Raw genomic sequence first — 20,664 nt, forward strand, 5'->3', positions numbered from 1 at the left:
CACCTGTATTTGGGGAGTTTCTCCCATTCTTCTCTGCAGATCCTCTCAAGCTCTGTCAGGTTGGATGGAGAGCGTCGCTGCACAGCTGTTTGCAGTTCTTTCCAGAGATGTTTGATCGGGTTCAAGTCCGGGCTTTGGCTGGGCCACTCAAGGACATTGAGACTTGTCCCGAAACCTTTCCTGCGTTGTCTTGGCTGTGTGCTTAGGGTTGTTGTCCTGTTGGAAGGTGAACCTTCGCCCCAGTCTGAGGTCCTGAGCGCTGAGGAGCAGGTTTTCATCAAGGATCTCTGTACTTTGCTCTGTTCATCTTTCCCTCGATCCTGACTAGTCTCCCAGTCCTTGCCACTGAAAAACATCCCTACAGCATGATGTTGCTGCCACCACCATGCTTCACCGTAGGGATGGTGCCAGGTTTCCTCCAGATGTGACGCTTGGCATTCAGTACAAAGGTGCCTTTTGGCAAACTCCAAGTGGGCTGTCATGTGCCTTTTCCTGAGGAGTGGCTTCCGTCTGGCCAATCTACCATGAAGGCCTGATTTGGTGCAGTGTTGCAGAGATGGTTGTTCTTCTGGAAGGTTCTCCCATCTCCACAGAGGAGCTCTGTCGGAGTGACCATCGGGTTCTTGGTCGCCTCTCTGACCAAGGCACTTCTCCACCGATTGCTCATTTTGGACGGGTGACCAGCTCTAGGAAGAGTCCTGGTGGTTCCAAACTTCTTCCATTTAACAATGATGGAGGCCGCTGTGTTCTTGAATGGACCTTCAATGCTGCAGAAATGTTTTGGTACCCTTCCCCAGATCTGTGCCTCGACACAATCCTGTCTCGGAGCTCTACGGACAATTCCTTCGACCTCATGGCTTAGTTTTTGCTCTGACATGCACTGTCAACTGTGGCACCTTATATAGACAGGTGTGTGCCTTTCCAAATCATGTCCAATCAATTGAATTTACCACAGGTGGACTCCAATCAAGTTGTAGAAACATCTCAAGGATGTTCAATGGAAACAGGATGCACCTGAGATCAATTTCAAGTCTCATAGCAAAGGGTCTGAATTCTTATGTAAATAAAGTATTTCTGTTTTTTATTTGTAATAAACATGCAAAAATGTATAAACCTGATTTCGCTTTGTCATTATGGGGTCTTGTGGGTAGATTGATGAGGATTTATTATTATTTTTTATCCATTTTAAAATAATGCTGTAACCTAACAAAATGTGGGAAAAAGTCATGGGGTCTGAGTACTTCCCGAATCACTGTACCTAGGGTTTGCATAACGGAACATTGCTCTCCTCTGATGTGCTGAACTATGTGTGCTTTTTAAACACGATGGGGAAGCCAGGGAGAGATGGAAGGAGAAAGCGCCAGGATCATTTTCTAGACTTCCCCCTCCCTCCCTCCCTCTCCTTTCCTCCTTCCCTTCATCCGTCAGGCCTTATCTGAGCTGGGGGAGGATGAGTGATGTAGCGGTGCTAGAGCCTCTCTTGTCTGTTTTCTCTCGCTCTCTCCCTCCCCCTACATCTTTTTCTCAGTACCTCTGTTATTATGCCCTCTGGTCATATTTTCTGTCACACACAATGAGCACATAGAACTGCTCTCCTCTCCCTCTGATGTTCAGTCTCTAGACCGACCCTGCCTAAATGAATGTTTACAATTAGACAGTCTTGCTCTCTCTCCCTCTCGCTTTTTGGCTCTCTTTCCTGCTCTCTCTCTCTTTCTCAAAGACCAGGAAGCTGTGCAGGGTAGAGATCTGTCACACTCGGTCTCTCTCTTTTTTTTCTTTCCGTCTGTCTAAGGGCTCGTGTTCTTTTCTCGTCTCTCAACCAGGCAGCCTTTTCCCTCTCTAGTTCCCCTGTAGTTTCCTTTTTCTCTCTCTTCCCTTTTGAAGAGGGAAGTTGGCGGTGGATTTGAGCAGGGAGAGATAAAGCAGTGCTCTAGGGGGGAGACTTTCAGAGAGAGAGGTAGGAAGGGAGGGAGCAAGAGAAGGAGGGTGATGGCGAGCGAAGAGGCGATGGGGGAGAGCCCGGGGGAGCGGTCGGAAGACAGCGCTCACCCTGACACAGCGGTAGGGTTCAAAGGGCGTGTATGTACTGTGCTGTACTGTCTGTGTGTTGCTGTAGTCAGCGTTTGTGCCTTCTTTCCCATGGCTTTGGGTCTGTCTGTCTGTCCGTCTGTCCGTCCAATATGCGTTTCATTTTGTGTCTTGGTACATTCAATTCACAAGTGTCTGTATTTTTGAGTTTCTGGGTCTCTCTTGTTTATGTCAGTTTGCCTTACAGGCAGCTGTTTACTTCCTGTATTGTCTGCTTACTATTCCTTCCCTCCATGTCCACTTCTCATAATGTTTTTAAATTGCTTTCTATTTTTTGTCTCTAGCCTAATGACTAGGCTATTTCTCCTCTTGTCTGGGTCTCCCTCTCCTCTTTGTCCTCCTGGCTACATTTGTTTTGTCCTCCGTCCGTCTCGTTCTGTCCTCTCTCTCTCCATGTCACATTGGCCCAGCTGTGCGTCATCTGCCTCTCTTCCTGTCCCCCTCGTGCTGCTTCTCTTTGTTTGTGTTGGCTTTCCACTTCCCCTCTCTCTTTCACTCCGCATGCTCCCTCTCTTTCTCTCTCTGGCCACTCGTCCTAGAGCCATTTTCTGTCCCTCTTTCTTTCACACTGCTCGTCCTGGCTCCCTCTCTTTCTCTCTCTGGCCACTCGTCCTAGAGCCATTTTCTGTCCCTCTTTCTTTCACACTGCTCGTCCTGGCTCCCTCTCTTTCTCTTGCATTGTGTTCCCTCTGTCTCCTCTACTTATCCTAGCATCTTTTATCTCACTACTCTCGCTCTCTCACGGTCCTCTACTAGTCTAGCTGCCTTTCTCTCTATTTCTGTCTCTCCCTTCATCTCTCTCTCTCTCTCTCTCTCATTACTGCAGGGCTGGAGCCACTGAGAGACATACGGGCAGTAAAGCTGCAGGTGTGAGCTCTTGTTCTCTCTTTCGCCCTGCCTCCCTCTCTCCCTCCCTCTCTCCCTCTCTCTCTCTCCAAGCCCTGGGGATGACATGCTCTTTCCACTTGTTTTCTCTGTCTCTCAACATCTCCCCCGTCTGCCTTCTCATCCAGTTTATATGTGGTAACTGGTTATTCCCTGCAGTTGAAAGTAGGCGAACAGAAAGACGTGACCATGTTGCACTTGATGAGAGGGAAAGTTGATTAGGCGTACTAAGTTAGTACAGGAACCCTATTTCAAAAAGCAGCCATTGTACCTGCATACGCGCACACATTTTTCTGTATACGTGCCTGTGTGTTTGTGTGTGTTCACCAGCCACGGCCCCATACATAGTGTGTGTGGGAGATGGTGTGTGTGTGTGTTTATACACTGTGTAGACTGCCAAGAAGTGGGAGCACAGAGAGAGAACCTTTCTGTTTACCTCATGAGAGGCCCTCTGCTCTAACTGTATATTGACTGTACTCTCTCCCTCATCAAGACACAGAACACACTCCCTCTGGATGTAACACACACACAGTCACACACACACACTCCTGTCAGAGAGATTCTGTGTACCATAAAGACGGTGTAATAAATATCTGCTCTTTATTTGGGTCCGGCAACCAGGACATACAGACTCTGTCAGTGCCGCTGCTTTGGCACCTTGATCAAGTTTTTCACTGAAGTTTGTATATGTCTGGTGACCCTAGAAGACTTCCCAAGATGGACGACCTGTGAGCTCCATTACATCACAATGGAATGGAGTCGCAGGGGAGTGTCAGTGGTTCACGGCGGTGTATCTGGGTTCTCTGGCTACACACACACACACACACACACACACACACACACACACACACACACACACACACACACACACACGACAGGATGAAGTATGAGTCCAGTCAGTACACAGATCACACCCTCTACAATAACAATACCCTGGCAATGGGTCAGAGACCTGCTGTAATGTAGAGAGTTTAAGTCAGGCCAAGGGAGGGGATTTTGGTGTGTGTGAGTGAGTGTCAGCTTTCTGTGTGTGAGCGTGGGCGACAGTATCTGGTGCCAGCAGTGTGTGTTGACAGTATCTCTGTTCAAATCGTTATCTCGGAGAAGGAAACTCTGGCGGACTGTTTTCCATCGTGAGCTGATGACGTTCTAGTGCACTCTGACCATGTTCCCTCTCTTCTCTCTGTCCGTCGCTGGTCTTATTGAATAAACCTCTATTAGCGTATAGCTAACGGCACCACTATCTATTGGATTAGCCAGTCATTACCTCTATGCACTTATCGGTACTTACTGCGTTGGGGATACCAGATGGCTACTTAGTACACATTGGTGCAGTTGTGTGAAAGTCCTAGCGGGTCTAGGAGCAGCTGGACAACTTGCAGTGTTGACGATGATATAGGCCTAATTCAATTGCCATTTAATTGGAGCTCTGGTGGTGTAGTAACTGGAGTAGGACGAAGTTGCCCTACGAAGTTGCCCTTACACTGATCTAAGGTCAGTTTTGTGTTTCCCCCACTAATGGTCAAGGTCAGGATTTGGACCTAGCTGATCCTAGATCTGTGGCGAAGGGCAACTTTTACCCATAGTAACCTCACACACTAACTTCCTCTATCGGGGTTACTATCTTTTGTGTTCAGCTGCAACCCCCCCCCCCCCACACACACACACACACACACACACACTCTCTCTCTCTATATAAAGGACATCTCTTTGTGGTATCAAATCATTCTTTATTTGTCACATGCGCTGAATACAACAATTGTAGACCTTACCGTGAAATTCTTACTTTCAAGCCCTTAACCAACAGTGCGGTTCAAGAAGAGTTAAGACAATATTTACCAGATAATCAACCTTGGCCTTCCTGTGCTAAGGGCCAGCTCAGCTAACCTGGGTACCAGACTCTTTCTACATTCAACAACACTGGTTACATCATTGCCTTGCCAGTTGCCACACTGATGTGGCTAGACAACAAGTTTACTAAAGCAGAAACAGACTGGCAGCACGGCTACAGTTCAGACATCCTGTGTACCAGACTCTTTCTGCGTTCAACAACACTGCCTTGCCAGCACACACGACGACACCAAGTTCCTGAAGCAGAAACAGACGTGTTCAGTTCATGCGTCCTCTAGGCCTATGATGTGGCAGAAGTAGAACACAACAAAGCAGCACAGTCATGCTGAAACCCCAGTCAACTCAACACCCACTGCCTTCTACACTACAGTACAGTGTTTCCCTAACCAGGCTAGCAGTACAGTGCAGTGAGTGCACCAGCCAGTCTGCAGAGCGAGAGGTTTTCTCACCTCGCTCTCCTCCTCCGTGCTTTACAGACACAGCAGCAAACTTTATCTTTAATTCAGGTTGCGTCGGCCCGAAGTCCTTGCAAACCTCCCACCCACTCAGTCTGGGCCCGGAGCACCTCCCCAGGGTCCCAGAGCCACACTAACTGCTAGCATTAGCCTCTCCTATCATATCAGATGGATGTTGGGACTAGCTAGCCATTCACCCCAGGGTTCTAGAGTGAGTTCACTAGGAACCACAGGCAGGGAGTGCTAAGGGCTAACTTTAGGTTAGCCGCGCCTATCATATCAGATGGATGTTGGCGCTAGCTAGCCGTTAGCCTCTTCCTGTCAGATGATCTGGATGAGGCGCTTGCTAACCGTTAGCCTCCCTTCCTCCTCCTTTCCTGTAATGTGAGCTGACAGCCGGGGCAAGGATGCTCTCTTGCTCTCTGCTCTGCTCGGTTTCTCCTCCCTCTTGTTAAAGAGTAGTGGTTAGCTTTTAGTGGTCACTGCACTCAGTCTAGTGCACATTATGAGCTCAGAGGAAGTCAAAGGTCAAAAAGGCACATCCTCCCATACTTATTTGACTGGCCCCGTTCCAGTAGTTTTGAGGTGTGTCCTTCCATCCTTCGATAAGGTAATCACTAATCACGGATGTTACACGTTTTGATTGGTGAAAGCCAAGGGTTCACACCTTTCCCACTCTCAGCCATGTCTATTAGTAGCTAGGTTTCCATGCAATTGGCAAAAAAAATTCATGAGAATATTCTAAAATCTGCATAAAGAAAATATGAACATTTTCTCACCAGTTGTTTCCAGTAAACTGACTTGTTGCAGATAAAAATCAGTGTGTGATGATGTAGTGCACACAATTGACTTTTTTGAAAATAATTAAAGAGCAGCAGTAAAATAACAATAGTGAGGCTATATACAGGGGGTACCGGTACAGAGTCAATGTGCGGGGGCACCGGTTAGTTGAGGTAATTGAGGTAATATGAACATGTAGGTAGAGTTATTAAAGTGACTTATGCATAGATAATAACAGAGTAGCAGCAGCGTAAAATAAGGGGGGGGGGGCAATGCAAGTAGTCTCGGTAGCCATTTGATTAGCTGTTCAGGAGTCTTATGGCTTGGGGATGCTGTTTAGAAGCCTCTTGGACTGAGACTTGGTGATCCGGTACCGCTTGCCGTGCGGTAGCAGAGAGAACAGTCTATGATTAGGGTGGCTGAAGTCTTTGACAATTTTTTGGGCCTTCCTCTGACACCGCCTGGTATAGAGGTCCTGGATGGCAGGAAGCTTCGCGGTCGGAGGCCGAGCAGTTGCCGTACCAGGCAGTGATGCAACCCGTCAGGATTCTCTTGATGGCGCAGCGGTAGAACCTTTTGAGGATCTGAGGACCCATGCCAAATCTTCTCAGTCTCCTGGGGGGAAATAGGTGTTGTTGTGTCCTCTTCATGACTGTCTTGGTGTGTTTGGACCATGTTAGTTTGTTGGTGATGTGGACACCAAGGAACTTTAAGCTCTCAACCTGCTCCACTGCAGCCCCGTCAATGAGAATGGGGGCGTGCTCGGTCCTCCTTTTCCTATAGTCCACAATCATCTCCTTTGTCTTGATCACGTTGAGGGAGAGGTTGTTGTCCTGGCACAACACGGCCAGGTCTCTGACCTCCTCCCTATAGGCTTTCTCGTCGTTGTCGGTGATCAGGCCTACTAACACTGTTGTGTCATCGGCAAACTTAATGAATGTGTTGGAGTCGTGCCTGGCCGTGCAGTCAATGTGTTTGCATTGCATTTTCAACTCTACCGGTAGTTTTGCTGTTGCGTTAAATAGCGAACGTGTCCACTCTGGTCTTGGTATGTGCGCTCTAGTCAACAGCTCGCAGATACAGTGTGGGTAGGCTACACGATGAGATTAATGGATAAGCTCAAGAATGTTTTTATTTGTCAAAACGGTAGTCACGCGTCGATGATCATGTCACCAGAATATGACCCTCAACATTTATTGGAATGGAGCATCAAGCTCATCACCATGCACTTTCACCACCCTGTGAAGTTCATAACTTATTTCATCTGTAGCCTAATAAACTGCATGGTTACTAGAGTCGTAGTGGGAGGACCACACAACATGTCATGGTGTGACTCCAAGTTTACTTCCAAATGATGGTTATTATATCAATATTTGCACCTAATGGCGTTTCCATCAACATTTTACCGACACAAAAAGACCCCACCATGTCGAACAGACAAATTATCTGTCGGCATTTATAAAATTGTACCGACACTTCCTGTTTCCATCACAGCTGTCGGGTTTAAAAAAAAAAGTTTATATACGCTATGACTACTCACATAAAAACAGTGGATGGAAACATGGTTAGTCATTTACTTCAAAGAAGACAGGACGGAAGGATGCATTTTAGTATGTTTGGAACGGGCCCTCTCTCTCTCTCTCCCTGATAGCAGAGCTACACAGGCAGGAAACAGGGAGGGCCTGAGCTGGTGTGGGACGGATATCCTGTCCCCCCTAACGTTACTCCTCTACCACCCTGATTATCTTTTCCTTTCTGTTTCTCTACTCCAACTCAATGAGCGTGGTTTTAGCTAGCGGTGTTGTCAGAGGATCTCTGTGGTCTGGCGGTTGTAATTTTAAGGTGAAAGGGGACTATGTGTTGGCATGGCGACGGGCTGTTTGAGGACGACGACAGCCAGGAGGTGATGTGTTGATTTTGTATTGTTTACGGTTTTGGGGGGACAGGGCTGTGATTTCTCTAGCAGTGATTCACTCTGTCTCCCGCTGGTTCCCTGATTGTTTGGCTGGTTTGCTGGCTGACTTTCTCCCTGAGGGAATTGCAGCTTGTGGTAACCACTGTGTCTCTGACTGTACAGTCAAGCTCAGATTTTAGAGCTCAAAACATTGGCAATTTCAGGGTGGACTGTGGACTAGAGAGATGTGAAGTCTTGAACGTTGTAGCTAGATATCATCCTCCTGAAATATGTATCTGGCCTGCATTTGACTTTTCTACAAACACATGCTAATATTTTTTCTATCCTGTCTTTCCCATTTCCTTCCTCTCCCTCCTACTGTCTTCTGTTACCCCCTTTCCTCTCTCTCCTTCCCCTCTTTCACCCCTCATCCTTCCGCTCCCTCTTCCCCCCTATCCAGAGTGACCCAGGTGGGCTGTCCGTCTTAGAGCAGCTGGGTCTGGACCAGAGCTCGGACTTCTCAGACACCACGGTGCAGCAGCGTCTTGACGAGCAGAGGGAGAAGATCCGCAGGGAGATCAGGAAGGAGCTGAAGATCAAGGAGGGAGCTGACAACCTCCGCAGGGCCACCACCGATAAGAGGAATGCCTCCCAGGTAGGCTAGGTTTCCTCCCCTTACACTCTTAGTATAAGTCCCCCCTCTTACAATGTAATATAATAGTTTTGTTTCGTTTTATTGTGTGTATTGGGTCTCCTCAAATAAAGCGTAGGGCATTGCATATAAGTTAACATAGTGACACGACACATTACACGTTCACTGACGAGCATTGATGTAAAGTGCTATGAGCATTGGAAAGGTGCTATATAAATGGCATCTGTTGTGTGTTATTTATTAGGTGGATTCCCAACTACGAAGCTCCAACCGTAAGCTGGAAGACCTGCATGCTCAGTTACAGGAGCTGGACGCTCACATCATGGTCAAGGGAGGAGACGACAACAAGGGTATGTTTTTAGACGATTCCATTCGTTTTATGCGTCACCCATGCATAGTCATAGCCAGGCTATGGAGATGTTGGTTGCCATGATAGATTTACCTCAAGGTGTTGTGTTGGTATTGCAGTGACAACATGTATCTGACCTTTGACCCCCAGATGACCCACCCCAGTCCCCGGGGGCGGAGAGCCACTCGTCAGCAAGCCAGGACCGCATTGCCGCCCTGGAGAGACAGCTCAACATCGAGCTCAAGGTCAAACAGGGAGCCGAGAACATGATTCCGATCTACGCCAACGGCTCCACCAAGGTACTGTCCTGTCTAACCAGCCATCTGCTGATTCATTCCCTCTGTACTTACCGCTCCTCTTTCCTCCCTCCCCCATCTGCTGATTGTCCTTGTCTCCTGTCACCTCAGGTCTCTGACTGTCCTTGTTCCTATGTCCTCCCCGCTTAAATGCATGCTTCTCCTTAATCTACAGTGATCTGATTACACAGAAACCGGGCAAAGCAACATGGTGGATTCATACCAGGATTTAGCTTTCACCTGTATATGTATGTCACATCAGTGTATATTCAAATCCGTGAATATCACTTCAGTGTATATCACTTCAGAGTGTATCACATCAGTGCCGATGCAGAAAAGGAAAGAAAGCAATTTAGACTTGAGGAGATTCATCACATCTTCTAATTCCTGTCATGTGACCCGGGTCTTGACTTTCTGTGTTTTTCTCCTCCTCCTCCAATCAGGACAAGAAGATGCTGCAGACGGCCCAGCAGATGCTGCAGGACAGCAAGACCAAGATCGACATCATCCGCATGCAGATCCGCAAGAACGTGCAGGCCACTGAGCACACCGAAGACACACAGGGTAGGACAGTGTATACTTACCTGTCTGGGTGGCCCTCTCTCTGTGTGTCCATCTGTCTGGGTGGCCCTCTCTCTGTGTACCCATCTGTCTGGGTGGCCCTCTCTCTGTGTACCCATCTGTCTGGGTGGCCCTCTCTCTGTGTGTCCATCTGTCTGGGCGGCCCTCTCTCTGTGTGTCCATCTGTCTGGGCGGCCCTCTCTCTGTGTGTCCATCTGTCTGGGCGGCCCTCTCTCTGTGTACCCATCTGTCTGGGTGGCCCTCTCTCTGTGTACCCATCTGTCTGGGTGGCCCTCTCTCTGTGTACCCATCTGTCTGGGTGGCCCTCTCTCTGTGTACCCATCTGTCTGGGTGGCCCTCTCTCTGTGTACCCATCTGTCTGGGTGGCCCTCTCTCTGTGTGCCCATCTGTCTGGGTGGCCCTCTCTCTGTGTACCCATCTGTCTGGGTGGCCCTCTCTCTGTGTACCCATCTGTCTGGGCGGCCCTCTCTCTGTGTGTCCATCTGTCTGGGTGGCCCTCTCTCTGTGTGTCCATCTGTCTGGGTGGCCCTCTCTCTGTTTGTCCATCTGTCTGGGTGGCCCTCTCTCTGTGTACCCATCTGTCTGGGTGGCCCTCTCTCTGTGTGTCCATCTGTCTGGGTGGCCCTCTCTCTGTTTGTCCATCTGTCTGGGTGGCCCCCTCTCTGTGTGTCCATCTGTCTGGGTGGCCCTCTCTCTGTTTGTCCATCTGTCTGGGTGGCCCCCTCTCTGTGTGTCCATCTGTCTGGGTGGCCCTCTCTCTGTTTGTCTGTGTCTCTGTCCATTTATTTGTCTGATTTGCAGGTCAACACTTTGCCACTGTCCAACTGTCTGCCTGCAAAATGTATCTATCTATTTTTGACTGTGGAGATAAAATGTGTCACGGAGGTACAGGTTTTGTCTGTGAGGCTGGAAGGTTGCCAGCACATTTCACTTTACCTCAATCCGTCAAATGACAGTTCAGTCAAAAGGCCATAAACACTGCCCAGCTCTGACCTCTCCCCATGTACAGAATGTTAATCTGCCTCCCCCTGCGTAGCCAATTAGCCACGAATCCGTCCAGACTGAGACGAGGCTAACCGTAAACAGATCGATACTCTACAGCCTCAGGGACTGTCTGGATGGTTCTCTCCTGGAGTGAGGAGGGCAGCGAGACTCATTGACATCCCGTGTGTGTGTCTGTCTCTCGCCCGAACCTGGAGAGAACACGCATACAAACGCTTTTGCACACGAACACCAACTCTCAAAGTACATGCTACACACACACACCCGTACTCACACACACACACACATGCACACTAGCACTCATCGTGCATTATGAGTTAGCAGGCGATCGATGAATCTCAGTGGCAGCAGGGCACATGAATGGGCCTTTATGGGCCCTCCATCCTCAGGAAACAGCTCATGGGGTCATCTGGAGAAGAGAGGGATTGATGGAGGTCAGGAGAGGTAGATGGAAGGAAAGCAGTAAGGAGGAGAGGGGAACTGAAAGCTATTTGGAGGGATTTTAAGGATAATGTATTCCTATGGGCAGGCGTTTTCTGGTGTACTCATCTGTACCCAACGGAACTATTGCTAGTAAGGATAGTGTATTCCCTATGGAATATGTCTAACAGGTGTTTTCCTCGTCACTGGTTAGAAGCAACTTCTTTAACTTTAAAATGTAGACATGTATGACGAGGGATCATTGTTAAAATGTAGCAGGGTGAATGTGGTGTTGAGGATGGGATTTTCCCCTAAGTGGCTTTAGTGGTTACTTAGCCAATGACTTCCACTTCCACACACACACTTGCAAAAAAAAGGACCCCCATCACACACTCACATAAAGGTAAACACACACTCCCTCTGTATATACACACACACACACACCCTTTACGGTCAGTCAGAAGGGTCTCTGGCACCCAGCCGAAGACCTTATTAGGAGATAAAGGAATTCAACCACATACCCAGCCACCTTTCTCATCTCTCTCGCTCTCTTGCTCTCTCTGTTTGTTTATCTCTCTCTCCCCTCCCTCTCACATAAGCACAGTGTACAATCTAAACCAATACAGGACATCGGTTTTATCATCGGCATTATTCCAACACATATCGATGAAATGTTTCAACCCTTCTGTAATTGCGCAGTCTGAATAAAAGGATGTGTGATCTTGAGGTTGTCCCAGTACTCTTGGAGAGGAGCCCTATTTTCCCTGTCTCTCTTAACACATCACCAGTGACGGGTGAAAGCAGAATGGTAGAAGGACCGTTCCAGTCTAGTCCGTTCACCTGTCAAGTCAGTTCAGATTAGTGGTTGACAGAAAGCATGAATTACAGTACTCAAACTACACTGACCCCCTTTCTCTCAGGGCTAGAGTTTTCCTGATGAATAAAACATTCCAGATAATTGTTTATTATTATTTTTTACCTCAGAATATATCAGGAACTCCTAGACTATTATTGAAGTTAACCGATGTTGATCACATGCATTAAACACATACATGTAGGCGTGCTCACTCCTTATATATACATCTCTCTCTCTCTCTTTCTCTCTCTTTCTCCCCCCCCCCCCCCAGGTAACCAGGACATGTGTGGTGTGGAGCTGCGTATTGAGGAGCTCAGGCATCACTACAGAGTAGAACACGCTGTGGCAGATGGAGCTAAGAATGTCCTCCGACTACTGGGGGCCAGCAAGGTCCAGGATAAGAAGGCCCTGTCAGAGGTACACACCACATACACGTGTAGACACACAGAACATGAACGTGCAAACTCACTCTACATGGATGCATACGAGTCCATACATATTGTACATAATTACCTTCATGTCTGTACACACACTTACAACCCCATTCTCCAGGGTTGTGTTCATTGGGTACAAACAGATGAAAATGTGTCCAAACAGAATCTGAAAATAAACCTTCGTTTGAAGTTTTTTAAGCTTTTTCATGCCTACCGAGCACGACCCTGGTTTGGTCTTTAGGGTCTCACCCCTATCCTTCCAAATCCCTGAATCTCTCTACCTCCAGGCCCAGTGTCGTCTGAGCGAGGCGTCCCAGCGGTTGGACGTCCTGAAGGACTCTCTGGACCGGCGTCTGGCTGACCTGCCGGAGGACCACCCCAAGGCCTGCCTCATCAAGGAGGAACTAGTCCTGGCCTCCTCCCCGGCCTTCAGCTCCCGCCACAGTGCCCCCTACCTTCACAACCAGTACAGCACCCTCAGCAAACCCTCCCCGCTCACTGGTGAGAGACACTGGTCTAAATGTGTCAATAGGATTTACTGCACACACTGTCAATAGTATCCAGCACATTCAATAATATACTAATATAATATACCATTTAGCAGACTCTTTTATCCAAAGTGACTTACAGTCATGCGTGCCTACATTTTACATACATTCACACTCGTTCTGTTTCACTGGCATCATGCCCTGGCTTATGGGTTGTTCTTGATTGTGAACTATTGATAGTGGTTTCATAGCGGTTAGCTTCACAATGCCAAAGCGAGCACAATATCTAGATTATTTCAAATAAACTTTGATAGGAGCATCTTTACATCAAGGGATTAAGCTTTTGCTTTAGGTTAGATGGTGTCTCGGAACATGACCCATGTGCCTACTGTCTTTCTCTCACCTCGCCCCCTTGTCTTCAGGTACTCTCCAGGTGCAGCTGCTGGGCTGTGTGGGAGTGTTGGAGGTGGTCCCGGGGCGCAGTAAGGGCACGGCGGTCATGCTGCCCTGCTACAGCCCTGGGGAGGGACGCTCCTTCATGAACCGCAGCAGCAAGAGCAACCTGTATGGACGCAGTGGGAGCGTCAGCGGCAAGACTCCCAGCAAGACTGACGAACTCTCCTGTGAGTGGCTAGGGTTGTGTGTGTGTGTGTGTGTGTGTGTGTGTGTGTGTGTGTGTGTGTGTGTGTGTGTGTGTGTGTGTGTGTGTGTGTGTGTGTGTGTGTGTGTGTGTGATTAACCATACCGTTACCATGGAATTACCCATATGGATTGTGCTGTTAAATGGATGTTTATGTACAGGTGTATTTGTGTAATGTGTGTGTAGCGGAGGTGAGTGCGGTGCTGAAGATGGATAACTCAGTGGTGGGTCAGACAGCCTGGAAGAGTGTAGGGGAGCAGGCCTGGGACCAGACCTTCACTGTGGAGCTGGAGAGGGTGAGAGGTCACACACACAGACAATATTGTGCATTCAAATATGCTTACACAAGTACAAATGTCCTCTCTGTCTCACACACGCACGTACTCACTCATACACACACAAAAGAAACAAGTCTTCTCACACACACACACACACAAAAGGACCAAACCTCTTCACACACTCTTACTCCTACACTTCGGAGTCAGCTCTCTGAAGAAGTATCATGTGTCTGTGTGTATCTTAGTTGGAACCTGGTGTGTGTGTGTGTGTGTGTGTGTGTGTGTGTGTGTGTGTGTGTGTGTGTGTGTGTGTGTGTGTGTGTGTGTGTGTGTGTGTGTGTGTGTGTGTGTGTGTGTGTGTGTGTGTGTGTGTGTGTGTGTGTGTGTGTGTGTGTGTGTGTGTTCCAGTCCAGGGAGATGGAGATAGCAGTGTACTGGAAGGACTACCGCTCGCTGTGCGCTCTCAAGTACCTGAAGCTGGAGGACTTCCTGGACAACCAGAAACACCGAGTTCAGCTGGAGCTGGAGCCACAGGGGCTGCTTCTGGCTGAGGTAGGTTTCAACACGCAGGCACACACACGCTGTGAACGTGATGTCATTAAAGAAGTATCAAAACCGTGTTTCGTAATTGAGTTGATAGATCCATTATATAGAGTGCAGGTGTGATGTGTGTGATTTTGTTGTTCAGGTGATATTCTTCAACCCGGTGTTTGAGAGAGTCACACGCCTTCAGAGACAGAAGAAGGTCTTCTCCAGACAGCACGGTGAGAGAGGGCAGGGAGAAATCCAGAACCTACTGGTACAGTGGATATCTTACTTCAGTATTTCCCACAGAACTAGGATGAGATTGTTTTTCTATGACATTTTTTATTATGATGAAACTAGAAGGGTTGACCTCACCATAGCACCCCCTTGTGGTCATAACAGATTTAACAGTATGGTGTCTTTTAAAATATTGGTGCGTTTGCTGCTGTGTCCAGCTGGATTTATATTGTGTATGTGTGTGTTTGAACTGTTCCGGTGTGTGTTTGCAGGCAAGGCTTTCCTGAGAGCTCGTCAGATGAACGTTGACATCGGGACCTGGGTCCGACTGCTGAGGAACGCTATCCCCACCGTCAACAACACCGGAACCTACAGCCCCAATGCACACAACCTCAACTCTGGGTAATACACACACAAACACACGACTTGGTGTGTGGCCCACGCAAGCAACTTGTACCCAAGTATCTACTCCTCAAATTCATCCCTCGACTTGTTGAATGAACTCCACGTAGCATGCTATGCACTCTGAACCCTGTAGCTAACGACCCTTTTGTGTCTGTATGTATATGTGTTTGCGTATACGCGTGTGTACATGTGTGTATTTGCATGTGTTTTCAGGGAGATCTCAGTGGAGAAACTAAGTCTGGACAGTGAGTCTCCAGTCAGGCATGATTACAGGAGAGACTCTGATAATAACACCCCGGTGAGAGAGGGACAGAAAGATGCGAAACCCAATAAGAGAATATCAAAATACAACGTGAGAGGAACCTCACACACTCACCCATTTTATCTCTCCCTCACTCCTGGCTTTGCTTCTTTCCTCCATCTCTCTATCCTCTTCTTCTCCCTCTGCTCTCTTTTTCTCAGGAGCGGTTGCCAGTGATTGAGCCCTTCTCTCCCCCAGACCTCACCCCTGATCGCCCTGCCCAAACCCCCCCTCTGAGCAGGTGTGCACCCACACTCGTTCCCACAGATGCGGTCACTATGCGGACACACTAATAGCCATTTACATACACCTACACACACACACACAACAATGTTATATTGGCGGCTATAAGTGACCATGTGCCTCCTAGGCACCTCTGTTAACATATGAACTGTTGAATGCAGTACACACCTCTGGCCATGCTGGACCAGTCACTGTGTTTACTGTGTAGATATTATTTATTGTGGTAACGTGTGTCTCTCTCTACAGTAAACATAAGAAACCCCTGTGCCTCCAGGACTTCAGGCTGATAGCTGTGCTGGGCCGGGGACACTTTGGAAAGGTATGCTTTTCTAACCTCCCTCTGCCCTTAAAGTCCAAATAAACACTTTGATTTAGTCTGAAATGTGACCCTTGAACCCTTTCTGTTTTACCTGTCCTCTCTCTTAGGTGCTGCTGTCAGAGTATAAGAAGACAGGAAGTATATACGCCATCAAGGCCCTGAAGAAAGGAGATATTGTTGCACGGGACGAGGTGGAGAGGTGTGTGTGTGTGTGTGTGTGTGTGTAGACCTTTCATTTATACATTTACAAACTTGACTTGTTTTTTTACATGACTGCAACAATTTGTTAGCACACAGGGCTTGAAATTGAACTCTGAAAGCACAGATCTCATTTTCACCACCTCCGCTGTTGTTTTCCTCCTCTCCCTGCCTCCAGTCTGATGTGTGAGAAGCGTATCTTTGAGACGGTGAACGTCTCCCACCACCCCTTCCTGGTCAACCTGTTTGCATGTTTCCAGACCCCGGAACACGTGTGCTTCGTCATGGAGTACACGGCTGGCGGTGACCTCATGATGCACATCCACGCTGATGTCTTCACTGAACCACGGGCTGTGTACGTAGTCCCAGAGTTTGTGTGTGTGTGTGTTTACTCCATTTTGTTTTTTGAAGAGGTGTCTTACATGTTTCTGTCTGTCTACAGGTTCTATTCAGCCTGTGTGGTTCTGGGGCTGCAGTTTCTCCATGACCACAAGATTGTGTACCGGTGAGTCAACGACACACTCGACACACAGCTACACTCTTAGCGTTCCATCCAAACCCATGACCGGTCTGTAACATCTCCTCCCTCCTCCAGAGACCTTAAACTAGACAACTTACTGCTGGATACAGACGGATATGTAAAGATTGCCGACTTTGGACTCTGTAAAGAAGGTGAGTGGTCAGAAGTTTGTTGAATCTTGACACTTCTATGACGCGCACGTCTGGATACCTAGTGTGTGTGAACACTTATGTGAGTGCGAGTTTTGTGTGTGTCTGCCTGCGTTCGTCTCTTCCTGCCTGCATGCGTAACACTGTGTAATAACATCTCCCCCTCTATAGGGATGGGCTATATGGACAGGACCAGTACGTTCTGTGGTACTCCAGAGTTCCTGGCCCCTGAGGTCCTGACCGACACCTCTTACACCAGAGCAGTGGACTGGTGGGGCCTCGGGGTCCTCGTCTATGAGATGCTGGTGGGAGAGGTGAGACTTCATTGAAGAGTTGGACAAAATATAGCTATGGAAGGACAGTAAATATCTATTCACTCTTTATTTGAGTAGAGCTATTTAACAAACGTCACTTGGTGGCAGTATACATACAGTGAAAAGAAATGTACCATCTTTTCCGTGATGCGACACATCCCCTTGGGTTTGGTTTGTGTCTATTATTGTGAGGTCTGGTATTTCGAAATGGGTTTCCCACTCAACTGTCTGAGTGTATTTCTCTGCTAGTCGCCCTTCCCTGGTGACGATGAGGAGGAGGTGTTTGACAGCATCGTGAATGACGAGGTCCGCTACCCACGATTCCTCTCCACAGAGGCCATCGCCATCATGAGGAGGGTAGGTGGCCACACACACTCTCACACCATAGGTCCATGGTCTGTGGCACCTCACAGATTTGTCCATTTAATGATGGTAATGTTGTAGTTCTTGTCTCTTTTAATTCATGATTTTGTTTACCTGGGAACAGCAGTTCTGATAAGACTCTCTCCCAATAACCCCCATAATTATCTCGTTAGCAAGTTTAGTATAACAGCTGGTAATTTGACTTCTATAATGGCAATCAATATTTGTGTGTGTGTGTGTGTGTGTGTGTGTGTGTGTGTGTGTGTGTGTGTGTGTGTGTGTGAGAACAGCTGTTGAGGAGGAACCCAGAGAGAAGACTAGGCTCTGGTGAGAAAGATGCTGATGAGATAAAGAAACAGCCTTTCTTCCGGGTGAGTCAGAAATCCATGACACCATATTCATCTTTTTCCATTTCTCTTCATCCCATACTTTTTTTTTTTTTACAGGAACATATTTGTCCACCATGATTTAGCTTTTTGTTAACCCTCTTTTTTTCTCTCTCCTCCAGGGTCTGGATTGGGAGGCCCTGCTACAGAGGAAGCTGCCCCCGCCCTTCGTTCCCTCCATCAAGGGCCGAGAGGACGTCAGCAACTTCGACGAGGAGTTCACCGCCGAGCCTCCCACCCTGACACCGCCGCGCGAGCCCCGCACGCTCTCCCGCAAGGACCAGGACGGCTTCTGCGACTTCGACTACGTCTCCGACCTCTGCTAGGGGTCGGAAGGTCGTGACCTCTATCACATCATCATATGAGGGTCATGGGGTCACGGCAGTCTGCAAGGGTGGTCTGCTGCATCCACCACACTGTGAATGTGATATGAGAAACTGAGAAGGGTCGGTCTGTAGTGTAGTTTGTCTGTGTGGGAGGTATGAACTAGAGGAGATTAATGCAGACCCAGACTCTGTGGCTGTGTTGCCATTTACACCCTGTGGCTGTGTTTTTTTGTGTATTTTTTTACACTGCAGCAGCATCTCACATAACTGTGAGAAGGGGCCCATCAAGAGGACAAGTGGTTGATGGGAAATGAAGTTCTGTTACAATGAGACATGACTATGTTTTCCAAAGGAAAAGAAGAAAGAAAAAAAGAAGCTGTGACGCCCATTAAGCGTGTCACCTCCTCCCTATCTAGAACACTCCAATGGCTGTGTCCTTACAAGAACTTGTCATAACATGTGTAACTTCTACTACACAGTCAACCCCTTTAACTTTGCCTTCCAGTTCCATCCTCCTGTGTGCCAGTGTTGTAGTCTGCTCTGAGGATAGAGGAGGATCTCCATGTAACGTTCAGGGTTGGGATCCATTTCAATTCAGTCAATTCAGGAAATCAATTGGAATTTCAGTTTATTTCCTGGATTGAAATGGAATGGACCCCAATACTGGTTCCTTCATACTGTGACAAAACACAAATAATATTTGGGAGAGGGTGTGGTGGGTGCATGGCTTGAAATGATGCCTTACATTTCTACTGGGATCTATAGAAATGCATTTCATTTTGTTATTTTGTGGTCCTTAGTAACCAAATGTGGTCCTTGGTATGCAATAAGGGTGATAATGTTTTACATAAATGCTAAGAGGAGAAAAGGAAGTACCTCCATCTGCCTATCAAAATGGTTGCTTGGAGGAAGGTGAATCAACAGTGTGTAGAATCATATATATATATATATATATATATATATATCTCTACATTGTTACAATGTTGTGAACAATCACCCATCAAGTTACCCAATGCTAGTCTTGTGTCTCAAAAGGGGTAAAGAACCACTGCTTGGAGGAACGGTCAATTCTGATCCAACCAGATCACTAGTGCATTCACAATGGGCAACCAGATCACTAGTGCATTCACAATGGGCAATTGTTGCCCTTTTAACATTCTTTCAAATGTTCTGATTTTAGTTGTTATTATGGCAAAAACAATCGACGGTGACAGTGCTTTTGGTTCAGTTTTTGGTTGATAATGATGAAGTTGTTGAAATAAGCAACAGAGAGCGTTATTGAATTCATCCGGTTGCCTTTTAATTGGTCCATTCTGTGAATTTTATATAAGGGTGTGTCATGTGGCATTCTACACCTGTGCCATTTGGTCATATTTGAACACACACACACAAACGAAAGTCTGAAGGATGCATGTCTCGTTCCAAACATTTAAATATTCACAGAAACGTACACACACACACACACTGAGAGACTTTAATGCTCAAGACACTCAAATTCAATCAGTGGCATGAAGCGGAAACACATTGAAGCAATGAATCATGCTCAATGCTTCTCCAGGTTGAAGTGACCATTATGAACGGATCTAGGATCAGTTTATTCTAACCACATCCATTAGGAAAATAAAACTGACCTTAGATTAGAACTTAGAGGCAGCTTCATCCTCCAACTACAATACATGCTCATCTGCAGAAGTAAATAGAAAACATACTTGACCTCCCTTGTCTCTGTGTATGGGGGTATGTTGTGAATCATGTTTGTCTGGCTGCCGACTACTTATCTTGTGTATGACTATACAAAAGGAAGTGAAAGTATGAGATGAGTTATTTATAAAGAAAATCTGGTGGAAAAACATGTGTATACGGTTTACTGTGTTTGATTGGGCGTCTCATCAGACCATTCTCTGTCACCTCCCTGCTATTAATGCAATACTGTATCTTCACAAGTAAGATGGTCATAAAACAAAAGTAATTTATAGACAAGCTTTACCATGTAAACTCATGAAGAATATCCTGAAAGTATCAACTCATGTCCTCTCCGATTAATGTATGAAACAAAAAATTAGATGCAAACAACATCCACCTTAAAATAAATCACAAAAATGCAGTTTTCTGTTTTGAATGCGACTGTGTGAGGAGATAGTAAATTGTAGGACTATGCTAATTTGGGAAAATAGTATATGTATTTGCATGATAAACTGACATGCATACTTTAATTGATTACATTGTGTCAATGAGTTCTATGGCCCCAAAGCTTGACAAAGTTTTACAACATGCTATTCCAAACATGCAAGCAAGCCAATTTCCAATGGAAATGTGTGACCTGAGATTGTTTCAAACAGGGAGGGCATTGGGACATCAGCCGTCCCTGCCTGTATAGTCCACAAGAGAGGGAGTCTACGCTCGATGGTGCCAAAGAGGAAGAGGCGAA

General features: G+C 47.2%; 1 protein-coding gene across 3 annotated transcripts in view; it reads left to right on the plus strand.

The window, feature by feature from the left end:
- The window catches only part of LOC115208729 (serine/threonine-protein kinase N1), a 60,165-nt gene extending 40,077 nt beyond the window's left edge, over positions 1 to 20,088 (plus strand). Inside the window, exons 1-23 of one of the 3 annotated variants that reach the window (XM_029777048.1) lie at positions 1,751 to 2,061; positions 8,414 to 8,608; positions 8,850 to 8,955; positions 9,105 to 9,253; positions 9,694 to 9,814; positions 12,382 to 12,527; positions 12,832 to 13,045; positions 13,455 to 13,655; positions 13,859 to 13,968; positions 14,359 to 14,502; positions 14,639 to 14,714; positions 14,985 to 15,114; positions 15,331 to 15,415; positions 15,580 to 15,659; positions 15,908 to 15,980; positions 16,088 to 16,179; positions 16,357 to 16,533; positions 16,621 to 16,683; positions 16,774 to 16,850; positions 17,019 to 17,161; positions 17,411 to 17,518; positions 17,815 to 17,895; positions 18,033 to 20,088. In XM_029777048.1, coding sequence (XP_029632908.1) covers positions 1,990 to 2,061; positions 8,414 to 8,608; positions 8,850 to 8,955; positions 9,105 to 9,253; positions 9,694 to 9,814; positions 12,382 to 12,527; positions 12,832 to 13,045; positions 13,455 to 13,655; positions 13,859 to 13,968; positions 14,359 to 14,502; positions 14,639 to 14,714; positions 14,985 to 15,114; positions 15,331 to 15,415; positions 15,580 to 15,659; positions 15,908 to 15,980; positions 16,088 to 16,179; positions 16,357 to 16,533; positions 16,621 to 16,683; positions 16,774 to 16,850; positions 17,019 to 17,161; positions 17,411 to 17,518; positions 17,815 to 17,895; positions 18,033 to 18,236 — 2,847 coding nt within the window. In that variant the 5' untranslated portion in view covers positions 1,751 to 1,989 and the 3' untranslated portion in view covers positions 18,237 to 20,088. Of the gene's footprint in view, positions 1 to 1,750; positions 2,062 to 7,811; positions 7,963 to 8,413; positions 8,609 to 8,849; positions 8,956 to 9,104; positions 9,254 to 9,693; positions 9,815 to 12,381; positions 12,528 to 12,831; positions 13,046 to 13,454; positions 13,656 to 13,858; positions 13,969 to 14,358; positions 14,503 to 14,638; positions 14,715 to 14,984; positions 15,115 to 15,330; positions 15,416 to 15,579; positions 15,660 to 15,907; positions 15,981 to 16,087; positions 16,180 to 16,356; positions 16,534 to 16,620; positions 16,684 to 16,773; positions 16,851 to 17,018; positions 17,162 to 17,410; positions 17,519 to 17,814; positions 17,896 to 18,032 lie in introns of those variants that run through there. The other 2 variants (XM_029777049.1, XM_029777047.1) reach the window with 2 other exon arrangements.
- Positions 20,089 to 20,664: the final 576 nt, after the last annotated feature.

Source organism: Salmo trutta, chromosome 14, assembly GCF_901001165.1.
Source record: "Salmo trutta chromosome 14, fSalTru1.1, whole genome shotgun sequence".
NCBI classification, from domain to species: domain Eukaryota; kingdom Metazoa; phylum Chordata; class Actinopteri; order Salmoniformes; family Salmonidae; genus Salmo; species Salmo trutta.